This window comes from Triticum urartu, unplaced genomic scaffold (genome assembly GCF_003073215.2).
Source record: "Triticum urartu cultivar G1812 unplaced genomic scaffold, Tu2.1 TuUngrouped_contig_6044, whole genome shotgun sequence".
Taxonomy (NCBI): Eukaryota; Viridiplantae; Streptophyta; class Magnoliopsida; order Poales; family Poaceae; genus Triticum; species Triticum urartu.
In genome coordinates, this window is record NW_024116771.1 from 1 (window position 1) to 14,930 (window position 14,930).

Sequence of the window (14,930 nt, forward strand, 5' to 3'; positions counted from 1 at the left end):
CGCGGCGCGAGGAGAGGGTGCGCGTCTCGCTGCCGCCAGAAGAATGGAGCGGTTCGTTCCCCATGGTAGCCGCCACGGCGGCAAATCTTGCATCGGCCTGCATCGCATTCTTGGGGTTCTCGCCTATCGGCGGGAAATTCTCCCAGTCCCACAGCACCGAGCTCCTCTGGTTCCACTCCATCCCAAAAGAGCCCATGCCAGAGCCGAAGATCTCCGGCGCTCCTCCTCCTCCTACTCGCACGGCAAAGCTGCTGCCACTGAAGCAACAAAAGGGAACACAAGGGGTGAGGAGCAGAATTAGCAAGCTTGGAAATCAGGAAAAAAAATTGCACTTGGAAAAGTCAATGATGATGAACAGCTTAGAACACATATGAGCACCACTGAGGGCAAGAGAGAGGAAGTACACAACTATCATCAAATGAATGAGTGAATGCCGTGTGCAACTGCGCAACAGAGGGTATGCAGAGTACCTTTCTTCACACAAGTGGAATCGTCAGTTAGTTATGGCAAGAAGATCATCAATTCATCATTCCATTTCCCCAGCAGCAGGAGAGACAAAAAAGGAGAACACACAAGTACCTTGATGAGGGACCAAAGATCAAGTTGTGGTATCCCCCCTTCACTTCTTCCTCCTCCGAAAACAATAGGAAAGACAGCAGAATTCCTCCTCCTCCTCCTCCTCCCAGAAGCCCGATCAGCAGCGCGCCGGAGCGCCACGGAGCTCCCCCTCGAACCCGGCGAGCCGTGGTGCCGGGGACGTCGCCGGCGGAGCAGGCGGCCCCATCAACCGGAGAGAAGCTCTGCTGCCTCAGGCCCTCGGCACAAGGTCTGCCTCCCCCTCAAATCTCATCCCTGGGCGATGAGATGAGATCTAGTATATCACCTTGAAAGAAACCCAAGCCCAATCACGGCATCAGCAACCACCCCGGCGCTGGACCCTACGGCGCATCATGACAACCACCCCGGTCTCGCTCGCCCCAATCAAGATCTTTCACCACCACCAGCAGCACGCCCCCAAGCCCAGAGAAAAACTACCACTACTGGAGTACTGGTACTGCTACCTCAGGACTGCATTATTTGCTCCACGTTGCCTCTGCGCCACCCTCCTCCACGGATCAAATCAAATCAAACCCCTTTGGGACGGGACGGCGGAGGGAGGGAGGGAGGGAAGGAGGGGGAGAACCTATACCACATCAAGTCAGCTGCTTTTCCTTTTCCTGTGGGGGAGGAGGACCCCTTTTTACCCGTCTACTAGAGGGGAAAGAACTGCTCATGCCACCCCTAGGTGTACTGTGGTACTGTGTGCAATGGAAAGGGAGATCAAGAATCTTACTGGTGCCTCCTTTTTGCTCAAGAATCCTTGTCTCCTTGGCCTTGGTGTATCCCTCCCTCTGCCTGGCAGGCACTTGGGAGAGAGGATGAGGGAGGGCCTCAGAAAATCAGCAGAGGAGGGCAACCAGATAAGGAAGACAAGACTCACAATAACCCAGTGCACACCACACACACAAATGAGCTAGCTTTTTTTCATGTCATGCCCTGATGAATGGTGCCCCCACCTGAGTAGTGACTAGTGAGTGAGTAGGCCTGGAATGAACAGAAAGTGCCGAGTGGGGATGGATTTGGATGCCTCTACTGCTACTGCATCTTCACACACAGACACAGTGCAACAACCAGGCACATGCCCTCCCTGACACCATCTCCAAGAGGGCTCAGGGGTCAAGAAAGACAGCTAGGCTTAAGCTACTCACCTCACATCACCACCTGTTTACTGTTACTTCTACTACTACCAACAGTGCTACTTGTATGTATGTATCTACTGTACAGCAAAATCTCCAGTGGAAAAGCAGCAGCCTTTTTTGTGTGTGCTGAGGTTCAGAACTCAGAGTTCCTCAGCAGATCAGATGTATCATCACCTCCTCCGAGAATGACAAATCACAAACGTATGAACCAATGAAAAAAAATAGCGCGCTGCGAGAAGATTTAGCGCCGCCCTTGTCCAGATGCTGTAGAAGTTACGAAAGTACTGTGCACAAGACACTATAGATTACGATCCCGGTACGATGCTATATCGAGCGGATTCTGATGATTTGGCTTGATGCATCGAAGGCTGGTATGTGACGGCGTACCAAAATTGCCCATGATATATCGTTCGCATAGCGGCGCTCTAGAAAGTTATAGCGTGCTATATTTGAAAAATTGTGTTTTGCATAAAAATGTCAAATGTATCACATAATTTAAGGCTTCCCTAATTTGCAAGGATGGGGACTTGGGGCGAAAATGGAATGAGGCCGACACCGCTATTTGGAGACAGGATGAAGAGAGGTTGCTCTCACCTGGTGGCTGACTTGCCGACGCCGGCGGCGTGGTTAACGTCGGCGCTGACTTGTTGGAGTTGGAGGTGTGGCCGACGACGCTACTTGGAGAGGGGATGAAGAGAAGCCGCCGCCGCTAGTTGGAGATGGGATGAAGAGAAACCGCTGCCGCTCATGAACCGCCGCCTTCGCTCATGAGTCACGAACGTCGCCGACGCCTCTTGGAGACGGGATGAAGAGAAGCCACTGCCGTTCACAAACCACCGCCTTCGCTCATAAGTCACGACCGCCACGAACCGTCACCGTCACCTTCGCTCACGAGTCACAAACGACACCGATGCTGGTATTTGGAGACGGGATGAAGAGAAGCCGCTACCTTTCACGAACCGTCGTCGCGTTCGTTCACTAGTCACGAACAAGGCCGACACTGCTACTTGGGGACGGGGTCAAGAGAAGCCGCTGCCGCTCACGAACCACCGCCGCTGCCTTCGCTCACAACTCACGAGCAACGCCGCCACCGTCGCCTTCGCTCATGAGTCACGAACGCCGCCACCACCGCTGCCCTCAATCACGAATTGGTGGGAAACTTGTGACGAGTTTGCTAGGTTAGGTTGTATGGGTTGCTATATGGGCTTTATGTGTTGCTTCTGTGAGATAGTGGGGGTGAGTTGGGCCAATGTGGTGATGTGACAGGCCGTTGTATGGTACACGCAAAAACGCTACAACGTTATTTCGTTTAGCGCCGAAATAGTGCGCTATAGCGCAAATAGCGCCGTAGTGAGCCAATTAGCTAAAACGCAACGTGGCCTTTGCTGATACGCTACAGCGACGCGCCAAAACAGCGCGCTATTTTTTTCGTTGATCCGAACAGCCCATGTTGCCACATTGGGAAGGATAAGGAGGAGGGAAAATGGGTTGCCACATTGGGAAGGATAAGGAGGAGGGAAAGGGAGTGGCAAGTATGAGTGACACCACCTGCACCTAGGACAGAGTTCATGGACTCAGTGGATACATTGATATGCCTTTCTTTATCTCTTATGTGCTTGTGCTGTCTATGTGCTACTTCACTTGTGTGCTTTTGGTTGGATTAAGAGGTGTGGATGCCTGCCTCTATATCGAGCGGAGTCTGATGATTTGGCTTGGTGCATCGAAGGCTAGTATGTGACGGCGTACCAAAATTGCCCATGATGTATCGTTCGCATAGCGGCGCTCTAGAAAGTTATAGCGTGCTATATTTGAAAAATTGCGTTTTGCATAAAAATGTCAAATGTATCACATAATTTAAGGCTTCCCTAATTTGCAAGGATGGGGACTTGGGGCGAAAATGGAATGAGGCCGACACCGCTATTTGGAGACAGGATGAAGAGAGGTTGCTCTCACCTGGTGGCTGACTTGCCGACGCCGGCGGCGTGGTTAACGTCGGCGCTGACTTGTTGGAGTTGGAGGTGTGGCCGACGACGCTACTTGGAGAGGGGATGAAGAGAAGCCGCCGCCGCTAGTTGGAGATGGGATGAAGAGAAACCGCTGCCGCTCATGAACCGCCGCCTTCGCTCATGAGTCACGAACGTCGCCGACGCCTCTTGGAGACGGGATGAAGAGAAGCCACTGCCGTTCAAAAACCCCCCGCCCGCTCATGAACCGCCGCCTTCGCTCACGAGTCACGAACGTCGCCGACGCCTCTTGGAGACGGGATGAAGAGAAGCCACTGCCATTCACAAACCACCGCCTTCGCTCATAAGTCACGAACGCCGCCGCCACCGCTACTTGGAGACGGGATGAAGCGAAGCCCCCGCCGCTCACGAACCGTCACCGTCACCTTCGCTCACGAGTCACAAACGACACCGATGCTGGTATTTGGAGACGGGATGAAGAGAAGCCGCTACCTTTCACGAACCATCGTCGCGTTCGTTCACTAGTCACGAACAAGGCCGACACTGCTACTTGGGGACGGGGTCAAGAGAAGCCGCTGCCGCTCACGAACCACCGCCGCTGCCTTCGCTCACAACTCACGAGCAACGCCGCCACCGTCGCCTTCGCTCATGAGTCACGAACGCCGCCACCACCGCTGCCCTCAATCACGAATTGGTGGGAAACTTGTGACAAGTTTGCTAGGTTAGGTTGTATGGGTTGCTATATGGGCTTTATGTGTTGCTTCTGTGAGATAGTGGGGGTGAGTTGGGCCAATGTGGTGATGTGACAGGCCGTTGTGTGGTACACGCAAAAATGCTACAACGTTATTTCGTTTAGTGCCGAAATAGTGCGCTATAGCGCAAATAGCGCCGTAGTGAGCCAATTAGCTAAAACGCAACGTGGCCTTTGCTGATACGCTACAACGACGCGCCAAAACAGCGCGCTATTTTTTTCGTTGATCCGAACAGCCCATGTTGCCACATTGGGAAGGATAAGGAGGAGGGAAAATGGGTTGCCACATTGGGAAGGATAAAGAGGAGGGAAAGGGAGTGGCAAGCATGAGTGACACCACCTGCACCTAGGACAGAGTTCATGGACTCAGTGGATACATTGATATGCCTTTCTTTATCTCTTATGTGCTTGTGTTGTCTATGTGCTACTCCACTTGTGTGCTTTTGGTTGGATTAAGAGGTGTGGATGCCTGCCTCTATATCGAGCGGAGTCTGATGATTTGGCTTGGTGCATCGAAGGCTAGTATGTGACGGCGTACCAAAATTGCCCATGATGTATCGTTCGCATAGCGGCGCTCTAGAAAGTTATAGCGTGCTATATTTGAAAAATTGCGTTTTGCATAAAAATGTCAAATGTATCACATAATTTAAGGCTTCCCTAATTTGCAAGGATGGGGACTTGGGGCGAAAATGGAATGAGGCCGACACCGCTATTTGGAGACAGGATGAAGAGAGGTTGCTCTCACCTGGTGGCTGACTTGCCGACGCCGGCGGCGTGGTTAACGTCGGCGCTGACTTGTTGGAGTTGGAGGTGTGGCCGACGACGCTACTTGGAGAGGGGATGAAGAGAAGCCGCCGCCGCTAGTTGGAGATGGGATGAAGAGAAACCGCTGCCGCTCATGAACCGCCGCCTTCGCTCATGAGTCACGAACGTCGCCGACGCCTCTTGGAGACGGGATGAAGAGAAGCCACTGCCATTCACAAACCACCGCCTTCGCTCATAAGTCACGAACGCCGCCGCCACCGCTACTTGGAGACGGGATGAAGCGAAGCCCCCGCCGCTCACGAACCGTCACCGTCAACGAACAAGGCCGACACTGCTACTTGGGGACGGGGTCAAGAGAAGCCGCTGCCGCTCACGAACCACCGCCGCTGCCTTCGCTCACAACTCACGAGCAACGCCGCCACCGTCGCCTTCGCTCATGAGTAACGAACGCCGCACCACCGCTGCCCTCAATCACGAATTGGTGGGAAACTTGTGACGAGTTTGCTCGGTTAGGTTGTATGGGTTGCTATATGGGCTTTATGTGTTGCTTCTGTGAGATAGTGGAGGTGAGTTGGACCAATGTGGTGATGTGACAGGCCGTTGTGTGGTACACGCAAAAACGCTACAACGTTATTTCGTTTAGCGCCGAAATAGTGCGCTATAGCGCAAATAGCGCCGTAGTGAGCCAATTAGCTAAAACGCAACATGGCCTTTGCTGATACGCTACAGCGACGCGCCAAAACAGCGCGCTATTTTTTTCGTTGATCCGAACAGCCCATGTTGCCACATTGGGAAGGATAAGGAGGAGGGAAAATGAGTTGCCACATTGGGAAGGATAAGGAGGAGGGAAAGGGAGTGGCATGCATGAGTGACACCACCTGCACCTAGGACAGAGTTCATGGACTCAGTGAATACATTGATATGCCTTTCTTTATCTCTTATGTGCTTGTGCTGTCTATGTGCTACTCTACTTGTGTGCTTTTGGTTGGATTAAGAGGTGTGGATGCCTGCCTTTAGGTTCTGTTAGTGTGGTTGGTTTTTAGGTGGGGTGGCTTCCTTTGCTTGCCATCACACATTTTTTATGTGAATGTTTCAAACAAGTTCCAAGGACTCATTCTTGTTTTTAGCTCATGCCTGCCAACCAATTATTGGTGTCACTCAGTGGGCGATTGTACATAAAGGCTATGTGATTAATTGGCCCCATGGCTTTCCAAAAAAAACACCTATGTTTTTATTTTATTTTATATTAAACCAAAAGTATAGAAGCCTGTGTTGTGCTTGGATGAGCTGACACCACAGGGTTTTAGTTCAATTGTTTGGTTTGGAATGCAATCCAAGTGCATCTTTATCATGGTGGTTACTTCGTTAAGTTGTTATATACGGATGGTGAGGGAAATAAGGTTGTCAATTCTTGGGAGATAAGCCATCCACATTGCCTCTTCATTGCTGTCCAGAGCTAGTACAAAATTTAAGAAGACGATGATGGGGACGACGACAACGATGATGCCGACATAGCTGGCAGCTTGACACCGATAACAACCACTGAAAAACAAAAACCATAACTGCAACATGGATTCAAGCAGACGGTTGTCTGGCACTAGATCCATGATCCGAAATGACTGCTCCCAAGTGCAGGTGTCTACAGGCAATTGGTCTCAAGTTTTCAGTAAATCGACTCAGATTGGCAGATGTCTACAGGCTCCCCCAAAGCCTACTGCTAGTATGGCTATGGCTACTGTGATGGTCTATGGTGCATAGGTAGTTACCAATGTGTTCCATCTAAGTCTAGAGACCATAATGCATAAACTGGAAGAGAAAGACTGATCTGGACTCACCACATTTGCAGGTTTGATAGCTATGCCCTCAGTCACATTCCTGGGTATAAATGGTCCAGTGCATCACCATCCCAATCACAATGGTACCGGAAGATCAAAGCTACGCTAACAAGAATTCAACGATGCGGCTGCGACGTCCGCATCCACCGAAATTAGAAGAAGAAAACGATCGAAAAAGGTTCCTACATGGATGAACACTGACAGCAGGCATCAAATACCCCTCTAAGCTGCCAGGCTGTTGATGCTGTCATGGCCGGGCCATCTTCCGCAAAGAAAAAGAAAAAACACCTATGAGGATGACACGCAGAGGTGAACAAGTGCAAGGAGAAGCACCAGGAGGTAGTTGCTTCGGACCCGCCGCGGCTTCCACGAGTAGGCCGAGTCGACCTCGATCATGATCCCGAACCTGCATGTCCCGGTGCTGGGGTCCTGGCCGGTGGTCGTCGCGTAGCCCGAGAAGCCGCAGGCCACGTCGTCTTGGTCGTTCTTCTGGTAGAAGCTGTTGTAGGCGTACGAGATGTTGCTCCGGGTGTCCAGCATCCCGCAGGAAGTCCTGTAGCCAAGGCTGGTGCAGTCCGCCCTGGCGCACGCGTAGCTCACCGTGTCTGGAAGCTTTGGGTCGTCGAGGCTGACAGTGGGCTTCAGCACACACCATTTCTTGTCGAGGTACTTCACGCCGCTTGCTCTTTTAATCTGTGAATTCGGCACACCGAAGTTCAGCTGATACTTTGGTATGCCATCGTACGTGTAGATCCCCCAGTGGCGCTCGAAATTCCCTGGCTGTATGCTCTTATCATCCTCATCAATTAGACTGAATAAGTAAGCGTCGATCGGTCCAGGCCTCATCGGGGTCCCTTGCCCAGTGGCGATATGTGTCATGAAGCCTTGGTTGAAGCGCTGGGCGAGCTGAGCATTTGCGTTCATGTCACCGTCAGTTGGCCAGCCTATCTCCCCAATAACGATAGGCAGATTCCCATATCCATTCTTCTTCAGAGCCCAGATGAGCGTGTCGTGGTTTGCATCAAACATGTTTGTGTATGTTGCAGAGCCATCAACAACGGGCTGTGAGCGCCCGTCAAAGAAGGCGTACTCAGCAGGGAAGTTTGGATCAATGTAGAGGCTGATGAAAGGGTAGATGTTGACAGTGAAAACACCACCAGTGTCGCTCAGAAATTTTACAATTTCGAGTATCCGGTCATGAATATCTGTGCGAAAATCCCCGTCAGAAGGCTTGCCAGTTGCTGTATCATAGACATCAGCATTTTGAGGAACAGTTACTTTGATTTGATTGCCCAAACCAGCCTTCACAAGTGCACTTTGTATGTTCTTGAGGGCAGGAAAGGTAGTTAGCAGAAAGCTTCCATTGTATGTCGACAGGAAAGGCTCGTTACCAACCGCAACATACCTAGCAAAATAACAGAGCAAATCAAGATGTGGCAATGATATATGCAAATGGTGGATCAACATCAAGAAGGCATTGCTGGAAGAATGAGATCGAATATGGGACATGAGAACATGGAGCCCAAACTGATCTTGCTGAACATGCATTTTGCTTACAACATATTGTGGAAGCAGTAAAGACCATTTCATTTCATCATCTGCTTATCAGTAGTTCAGATGAAGTGTTATCACATAGTCTAGCTTACTAGATCACCAAGCAGGTAGCAGACATTGGAGTTGCAACTTAAAAAGAATGCTGCATGAAATTTATCAGGGACAGTGCATGTACTAGCGTAGAGCTGTTTCATCAAAATAAATGCTACCAGTACAGTGATATAAGATGGAGGGATGGAGCTAGAAAGCAAAACACATGTGGTTTAACTCTGTATTACTAGGTTAAATTACAAGGTTGTATTTACAAATCAAAGTCGACAGTTTGCCTCATGCCAAAAAGTAGTTCAGACAAGCTAGAGACATGAAAACTGCGAAAGGAAGTATATCAAAAGCTGGAAATGTGCATATTCTCCCAAACCACTGCAAAACCACCAATGAAATTCATGGATTTCCAGGTTGAATAATAATCTGAGTTCAAGAAATTGAGTGTTACTATGGGTTAGGTATTTAACATAGTTTAATAAAAAATATGTGCAAAACAGCTACATAAATTGAACACGTCATAGAAAGAACAGAAAGATGTTAAATGTTTGCAAAATGCTTGGTAGTGCTGATAGATTTTCAGAATGTGCTAAAAAGGTTGAAGCCTTCAAGTTTCAGTTTAAAAAATCTTTGAAATTATGACACATAAGAGAAATGCATGTCCACCAGGACCACACGGTCCAACAGGTAGTGAAATGAGTATAAACATAGTCATTGCAAGACAGAGTAGGTATGAGGTAAATTGTATACAGGAGGTATAACTCAAGGGAGAGGGAAGAGGGCAACTATTCTATCACCCTCAAAGAATCAACAGAAATAAAGAGGACTGGACAAAAAAGGATGCATTTCCTCCACGGTGCAAGGTCCCCTCTTCTTCCAGCTAGGAGCTTCGAAGGGAAGCAAATGAATGCTACTGCTCAACTTGATCGTTCAGTTCCGTTTGGAAATGGTACGCACAACTCATAAGTGGTTGGGTGTGAACATCTCATTTAAAACATGAACCTCGTAATGCACGCTGTGAGCACTGTTCCAAATAAATGTAAACGGTTAACGAATGGTCAACCCACATGTTAGAACCGTAGATGGTCCTTTACACTGTTGTGCATGGTTTCATAACTTGCTGTTTACGCTAATATACTCCTATTTATACATTAACAAATAAGCATCTAAATGTAATACATTGTTCCTATACACATAATGGATCAAGGGAACTCCCAAGAACTGTCATTTGTAGCAGCACAAAGAAGAAGAGTTGACTGGTTTCTGCTTGCTAAATAATTTGCAACTTTTAGCTTGTTAAAAGGCTCACAGGCCAGCTTTCAATAAAGGCTAAAAATGCTTTTTACTAGATGTTCCTGGTACAGTTTTTGTGAGAGACAGATACTTTTAATACAAAATGGCCTACAACCATATAAAGGCCTTTTATACCATAGACAGACTTGTAGATGGCCTAACCTTCAAATTCAACTAGAAACGTGCATTCATAGTTAAAAAAGACGCGCCTAGGCTCTAGGTGGTAGCAAAACGCCTAGTGCATAACTGCGTTTAATCTGCGCATATCAGAAAAGCGCAAGGCGGTGGCAAAACGCACAATTAACGCCTGGCGCTTTTTTGAACTATGCATGCATTGCAACAGGGTATAAAGTATCTAGTACGTTAGCCCGCGATTTGCCTGTCCATATTATGTTATTGTGTAAAAAAAGTTTTTATTTAGTTAACACTTACTATTTGGAAATCACTTACTGGATTACCAAAAAGACATAATTTTGTTTGGTAAGTGAATAAGAGGTGGGGCAGGTGAAGCGGTTTTCAGGAAAAACCAGTTGAAAAAACTAGAGATGGGGGCAAAAATTCCAAATGGGAAGAGGAGGGGAGAACGTACGTAAGGTTGGAGGAAGGAGGAGCGGACGACAGAACCTTGCGTCTTTTTTAAATAGGAGAGAAGATTTAACCTAACAGATAGGCATGCCTTGTAAAAGGGGACTTTACAATGTCAAGAAGAGCCTTGAATTCAGAAAAGTGATGACGAGAATCCAGTGGTGCGAACCGGCTGGAACCATTGGACATGGTGAACTTCTTGCTGCCGTGTAATTTATAGAAACAGTATGAATTGATGAGCAAAGTAAAATCTTCAAACTGATACCACCATCAGTCATGTGAATGTGATGCTTAATGAAAACAGAAAGTGCCCTGCTTGGTAACTTTTCTGTTCCCATGGAATACATGTAACCAATGCAACCAAGCAGGGCGCAAACCAGAAGCACCATGGAAAGCGCCGAGAAGTGGGTCTCCGATGGAGACAGATTGAAGGTAATGCAGAGGTTTCTCATTTCCCTGCTAATTCTAGATTTGTCGCTGTCCATCCATATGAACCGGGCGCAAATGAAGCAGGTCTCCAAGTCGAGCATTGAGCCAAACAAGAGCTACACTTGTTGGCCACCAGCCAAGACAGACAGATCGAAGGTACCGCGAAAAATGTCGCCTTTGTCCCTCACTAACTCTAGACTCATGACAGTTCATCTTCCGAACTACAGTAGAATCAAATGAGACCACACTCCAGCTAGCATAGATAGCATCAAGTACAAATCAATCAATTAATCAAGCATGGCAACAAATGAGAGTCAACAAAGTACAGTAATTAATAGGATACCTGACGTTGCAGCCTTTGTTGAGGTAGTTAGAGACGTTCTTCTCGACCCACTTGTCGGCTGCCTTCATGCTGCTGGCCATGATGGCGAGCAGCTCGTTGGGGATGCCGACCATGACCTCCAGGCCGCTCTCCCTGAGGGCGCTCATGGTGCCGTCCTCGGCGTCGAACAGCTTCACCTTCTGGAAGCCGTTGTCCTTGAGCATCTTGACCACCGTGTCCGGCGGCAGCGGGTGGCTCGCCTGCGTGCCCCAGTTGGCCCCTATCGCGCCCACCCCCGCCGCCGACCAGGAGACCACCATCACCGCCGCCACGAAGAGCGCCGCCGCTCCTCCACGGCCGGACCGAGCCCGAGAACCCATGGACAGACAGCAGATGACCCCAACAGCAGCAGCTCCAGATGAAATCTTGGGCTCCTCGCTTGCTCCGAGCTCAGATCTTGGATGAACCAATCCGGCGAGCCAATACAAGAGGGGATCTAGTCGGGAACCTCCAAGAACACACTGAAATCGAAGCTCGGAGCTGAAACCCTCACCGGAAAGAGAGGGGAGCCGCAGGTAGCAGAGGCCCCAAGAACTCGAGAAGAACGCTCTCAAATCCCCGAGCTACCGGAGCTCCACCCACGAGCTGGAGCTGGAATCTTTTGGGGGAACAATAAATGAAGCCCTGGCGAATCCCACCTACGCTCGACCGCGACGGGAGATTCCCAGTGATGGCGAGCCAAGTGCGGGCATTGACGGCGAGCGAGCAAGAAGTACCCCAGGCGAGGTGCGAGTAGGCGAGGGCGGCAGAGGGCAATAATGGGGCGGGCTTTGCCAAAGCTGGCAGCGAGCAGAGCAGAGCAGACGGACGGATCAAAGCAAAACGGAAAAGATTAGCCTTTCCAAGTAATGCGAGAGGGGGAAAGGAAGATTGTGATTTGGGCGTGGGGTTGGAGAAGAGACGGGGTGCTGCTTGATCTCATCTAGCAAAGCGGCGGCATGATCGGTCGCCTCTGGAAACCTCAAAAGTTGCTGATGGATGGACGGGCTATGGCTCTATCGATATGAGATACGGCGGCAGTCACGCCTCACACGCTTGGAGGTTGGAGCTTGGAGCTTGGGCTGGGAGCGCAAGCAAAGGGAATCGGAGCAGCATGGTTTGTTAGGCGCTTTCACTGTCATGATGGTGGTTTCTTGGTTACTTACTGTAAACATGGTAGAAAGATTCCTATCACCTGCATGCAAAAAATTGCAAATCGAGGACAGTTTTGCACTGTTTGGGCAGAGGCCTGAGGGAGGAAAAGATTTGGGGGAAAGGCTACAGATATTCCCCACTACGCCACTAACCTCTAGTACTACTACTAGCATTTGCATCGGTGGCAGCATGGTCACTGCACTGCGCTGCACTGGGATGCTGCACCGCGTTGCTGCTCTGCTTCTGCTGCCGCTGCTGCTGGTGCTCAGTTTTTAATTGCTTTCCTGAGCTTTTGTTCGCTTTTGCTCGTTTGTTTGCTGCGGCTCTGGCTCGCAGCGAGAGGTGAGGCGATTAAACTAGTTAATCAGGGCATCTTGGTGGTTGTACTGGCCAGAATCTGGGGTTTGGACGGAGGGAGATATTGGTTTTAAGCAGGAGAACAGGCAAAGCAAAGCGAAGCAAAGCAAATGAGGAGAGCGTGGTGAGTCGACGGTGACTGTGTATGCGTATAACGGGATGCTTTTGAGGTGTCAGGCGAGCGGCGTGGAGCCCATGCGCTATTTTTCGGGTGCGGTGCGGTGCGGTGCTGACCGAGGATTGACCATCAAAGTTGCGGCCGTGCAGCTGGGTGCCGGGTCCCAGGACCAAGTGACAAAAGTGTGGTGACAAAGGAAGGGCGTGGGTGCGGGTGCGTGCACTCCTTCTAAGGTCTTTTTTTTCATAGAATAAGATTATTGTAGGAATAGAAATTTTATACGAAATGAGATGACATGTATCTCAAATTCTATGAATAGGAATAAGAAACGAGATGTCATTTGGTTGACATCAAAAGAATTCTTCCATTGAGTCTAGGCTCATCTTTATTTTCCTATGAAATATGAAGGATAAGAATCAATCCTATGTAGGAATAGGAACTAATCCTATGTAGAAATAGAAATATATTCCTATGAACCAAAGGGCTCTAAATAAAAAAAACTATAAGAATCCTATCTTCTAAAATTCCTATGAAATTTCTCCAAACTAAAAGAGGCCTAAGTATTTTTTTTAGTTGTCTTTTCTTTTTCCTTTTATAAAAGTTAGAGCGTGTACACTGGAAACGTATCTTCTAACCTGGTTTCTTTGTCTCCTTTTCGTAACCTCCGTGTGGTATGAGAGCGTAGCGTAAAAAATATATGAAAAGTTTTGGAAAATAGTTGGTACTCACTCCGATCCAGAATAATGATAGCAGGGAGTAGTAATTTTCTATTGACATAGTTGATATCATTTATCATAATTGTTTTTTTTGCAAATGATTTATCATAACTGTTCCTGTGTGTGAAAGAATCGTTCTGCTCGCGAGCTTATATGCACCCTCGTAAACAGTAAAACCAAAAACAATAGTGAAAGAAATCTAAAATTCTGAATATTTTTCAGGAACAAAACGACGACGAATTCTGAACATGGGTGCAAATTTCATGGAGAAACAACATTCCAAAATGCTTCCATAAGAAACAAAATTAATGATCCAAGCGACAGACTTTTTGGAGTATCATTTTGTCTTTTTACGAAAGCATTTTTGGATTGTTGTTTCTTCATGAAAATTTGCATGCATATTAAAAATTCGCTAATGCTTGTCCCCTAATTTTGTAGTTTTTTCTGATTTTGTTTACTGTTTTTTGGATTTAACTGTTCACATGGGCGCATATGAGCTCGTGAGCAGGAACTTTATGTCCCTGTGTGTGTTGTTTGATTCGTAGGATTGCAATGCATAAGAATTTATCCTTGACATTGATTTGTACTAGATTTTATAGAAAAGAAATTCAACTACTCCAACTTCATGTGAAGAATCCTTTTTTTCATGTGCACAATCAAATGCATGTGAAATTTTGTAGTATTGAAGATAACATGTCAATCTTTTCTTACGATAAAAATGTTGTCTATTCATCATGCCACGGTAGTATAAAGAACACAGAAATAATAAAAATTATATCCATGTCCGTAGACCACCTAGGCGACGACTGCAAACATTGGAGCGAGCCGAAGGCGCGCCGTCATCATCACCCCTCCCTCACATCAGCCGAGCCAAACTTGTTGTAGTAATTAGTCAGAAAGTCATCGTGCTAGCCCACACATGACCAGCTACACTAGAACAACAGTCGTCACCGATGAAGATAAGTATAGATCGCCCTGTTCAAGAATTCATCTGATTAACCAGTTAACTTGCTGATTAATCCCTACTCATAGGGTCACCGAGTAGCCGATAAACTGATAAATCGTCCGATTAATTGATTAAATGGCCGATTAACTTGTCGATTAGCCTATTAATTCCCTACTCGCCAGCCAACCGAGCAGTTACCAGTTAACGATTTCCTCAACAATGATAGATCGATAGGATCCAATTTCTAGACACACGAAGTCACGAATGAAGACGAACAAAGACTCGATCCAGTGGATCCACCAAAGACCAGCACCGACCGA

At 48.1% G+C, this 14,930-nt stretch overlaps 1 protein-coding gene across 1 annotated transcript; it reads right to left on the bottom strand.

The window, feature by feature from the left end:
- Positions 1–7,014: 7,014 nt before the first annotated feature.
- LOC125530064 (glucan endo-1,3-beta-glucosidase 6-like) lies at positions 7,015–12,559 on the bottom strand. The gene is made up of 2 exons (XM_048694460.1): positions 11,301–12,559; positions 7,015–8,459 (listed from the first exon to the last, which is right to left on the bottom strand). Exons 1-2 carry the CDS (start codon positions 11,657–11,659, stop codon positions 7,343–7,345), a joined length of 1,476 nt encoding a protein of 491 aa, XP_048550417.1. The 5' UTR covers positions 11,660–12,559; the 3' UTR covers positions 7,015–7,342.
- Positions 12,560–14,930: the final 2,371 nt, after the last annotated feature.

Excerpts from the sequence above, each read along its gene's own strand:
- LOC125530064 (XM_048694460.1), bottom strand. The coding sequence starts at position 11,659 with ATGGGTTCTCGGGCTCGGTCCGGCCGTGGAGGAGCGGCGGCGCTCTTC. Across the intron at positions 8,460-11,300 it reads AACAAAGGCTGCAACGTCAG|GTATGTTGCGGTTGGTAACG; the intron begins GTATCCTATTAA and ends TTATTTTGCTAG.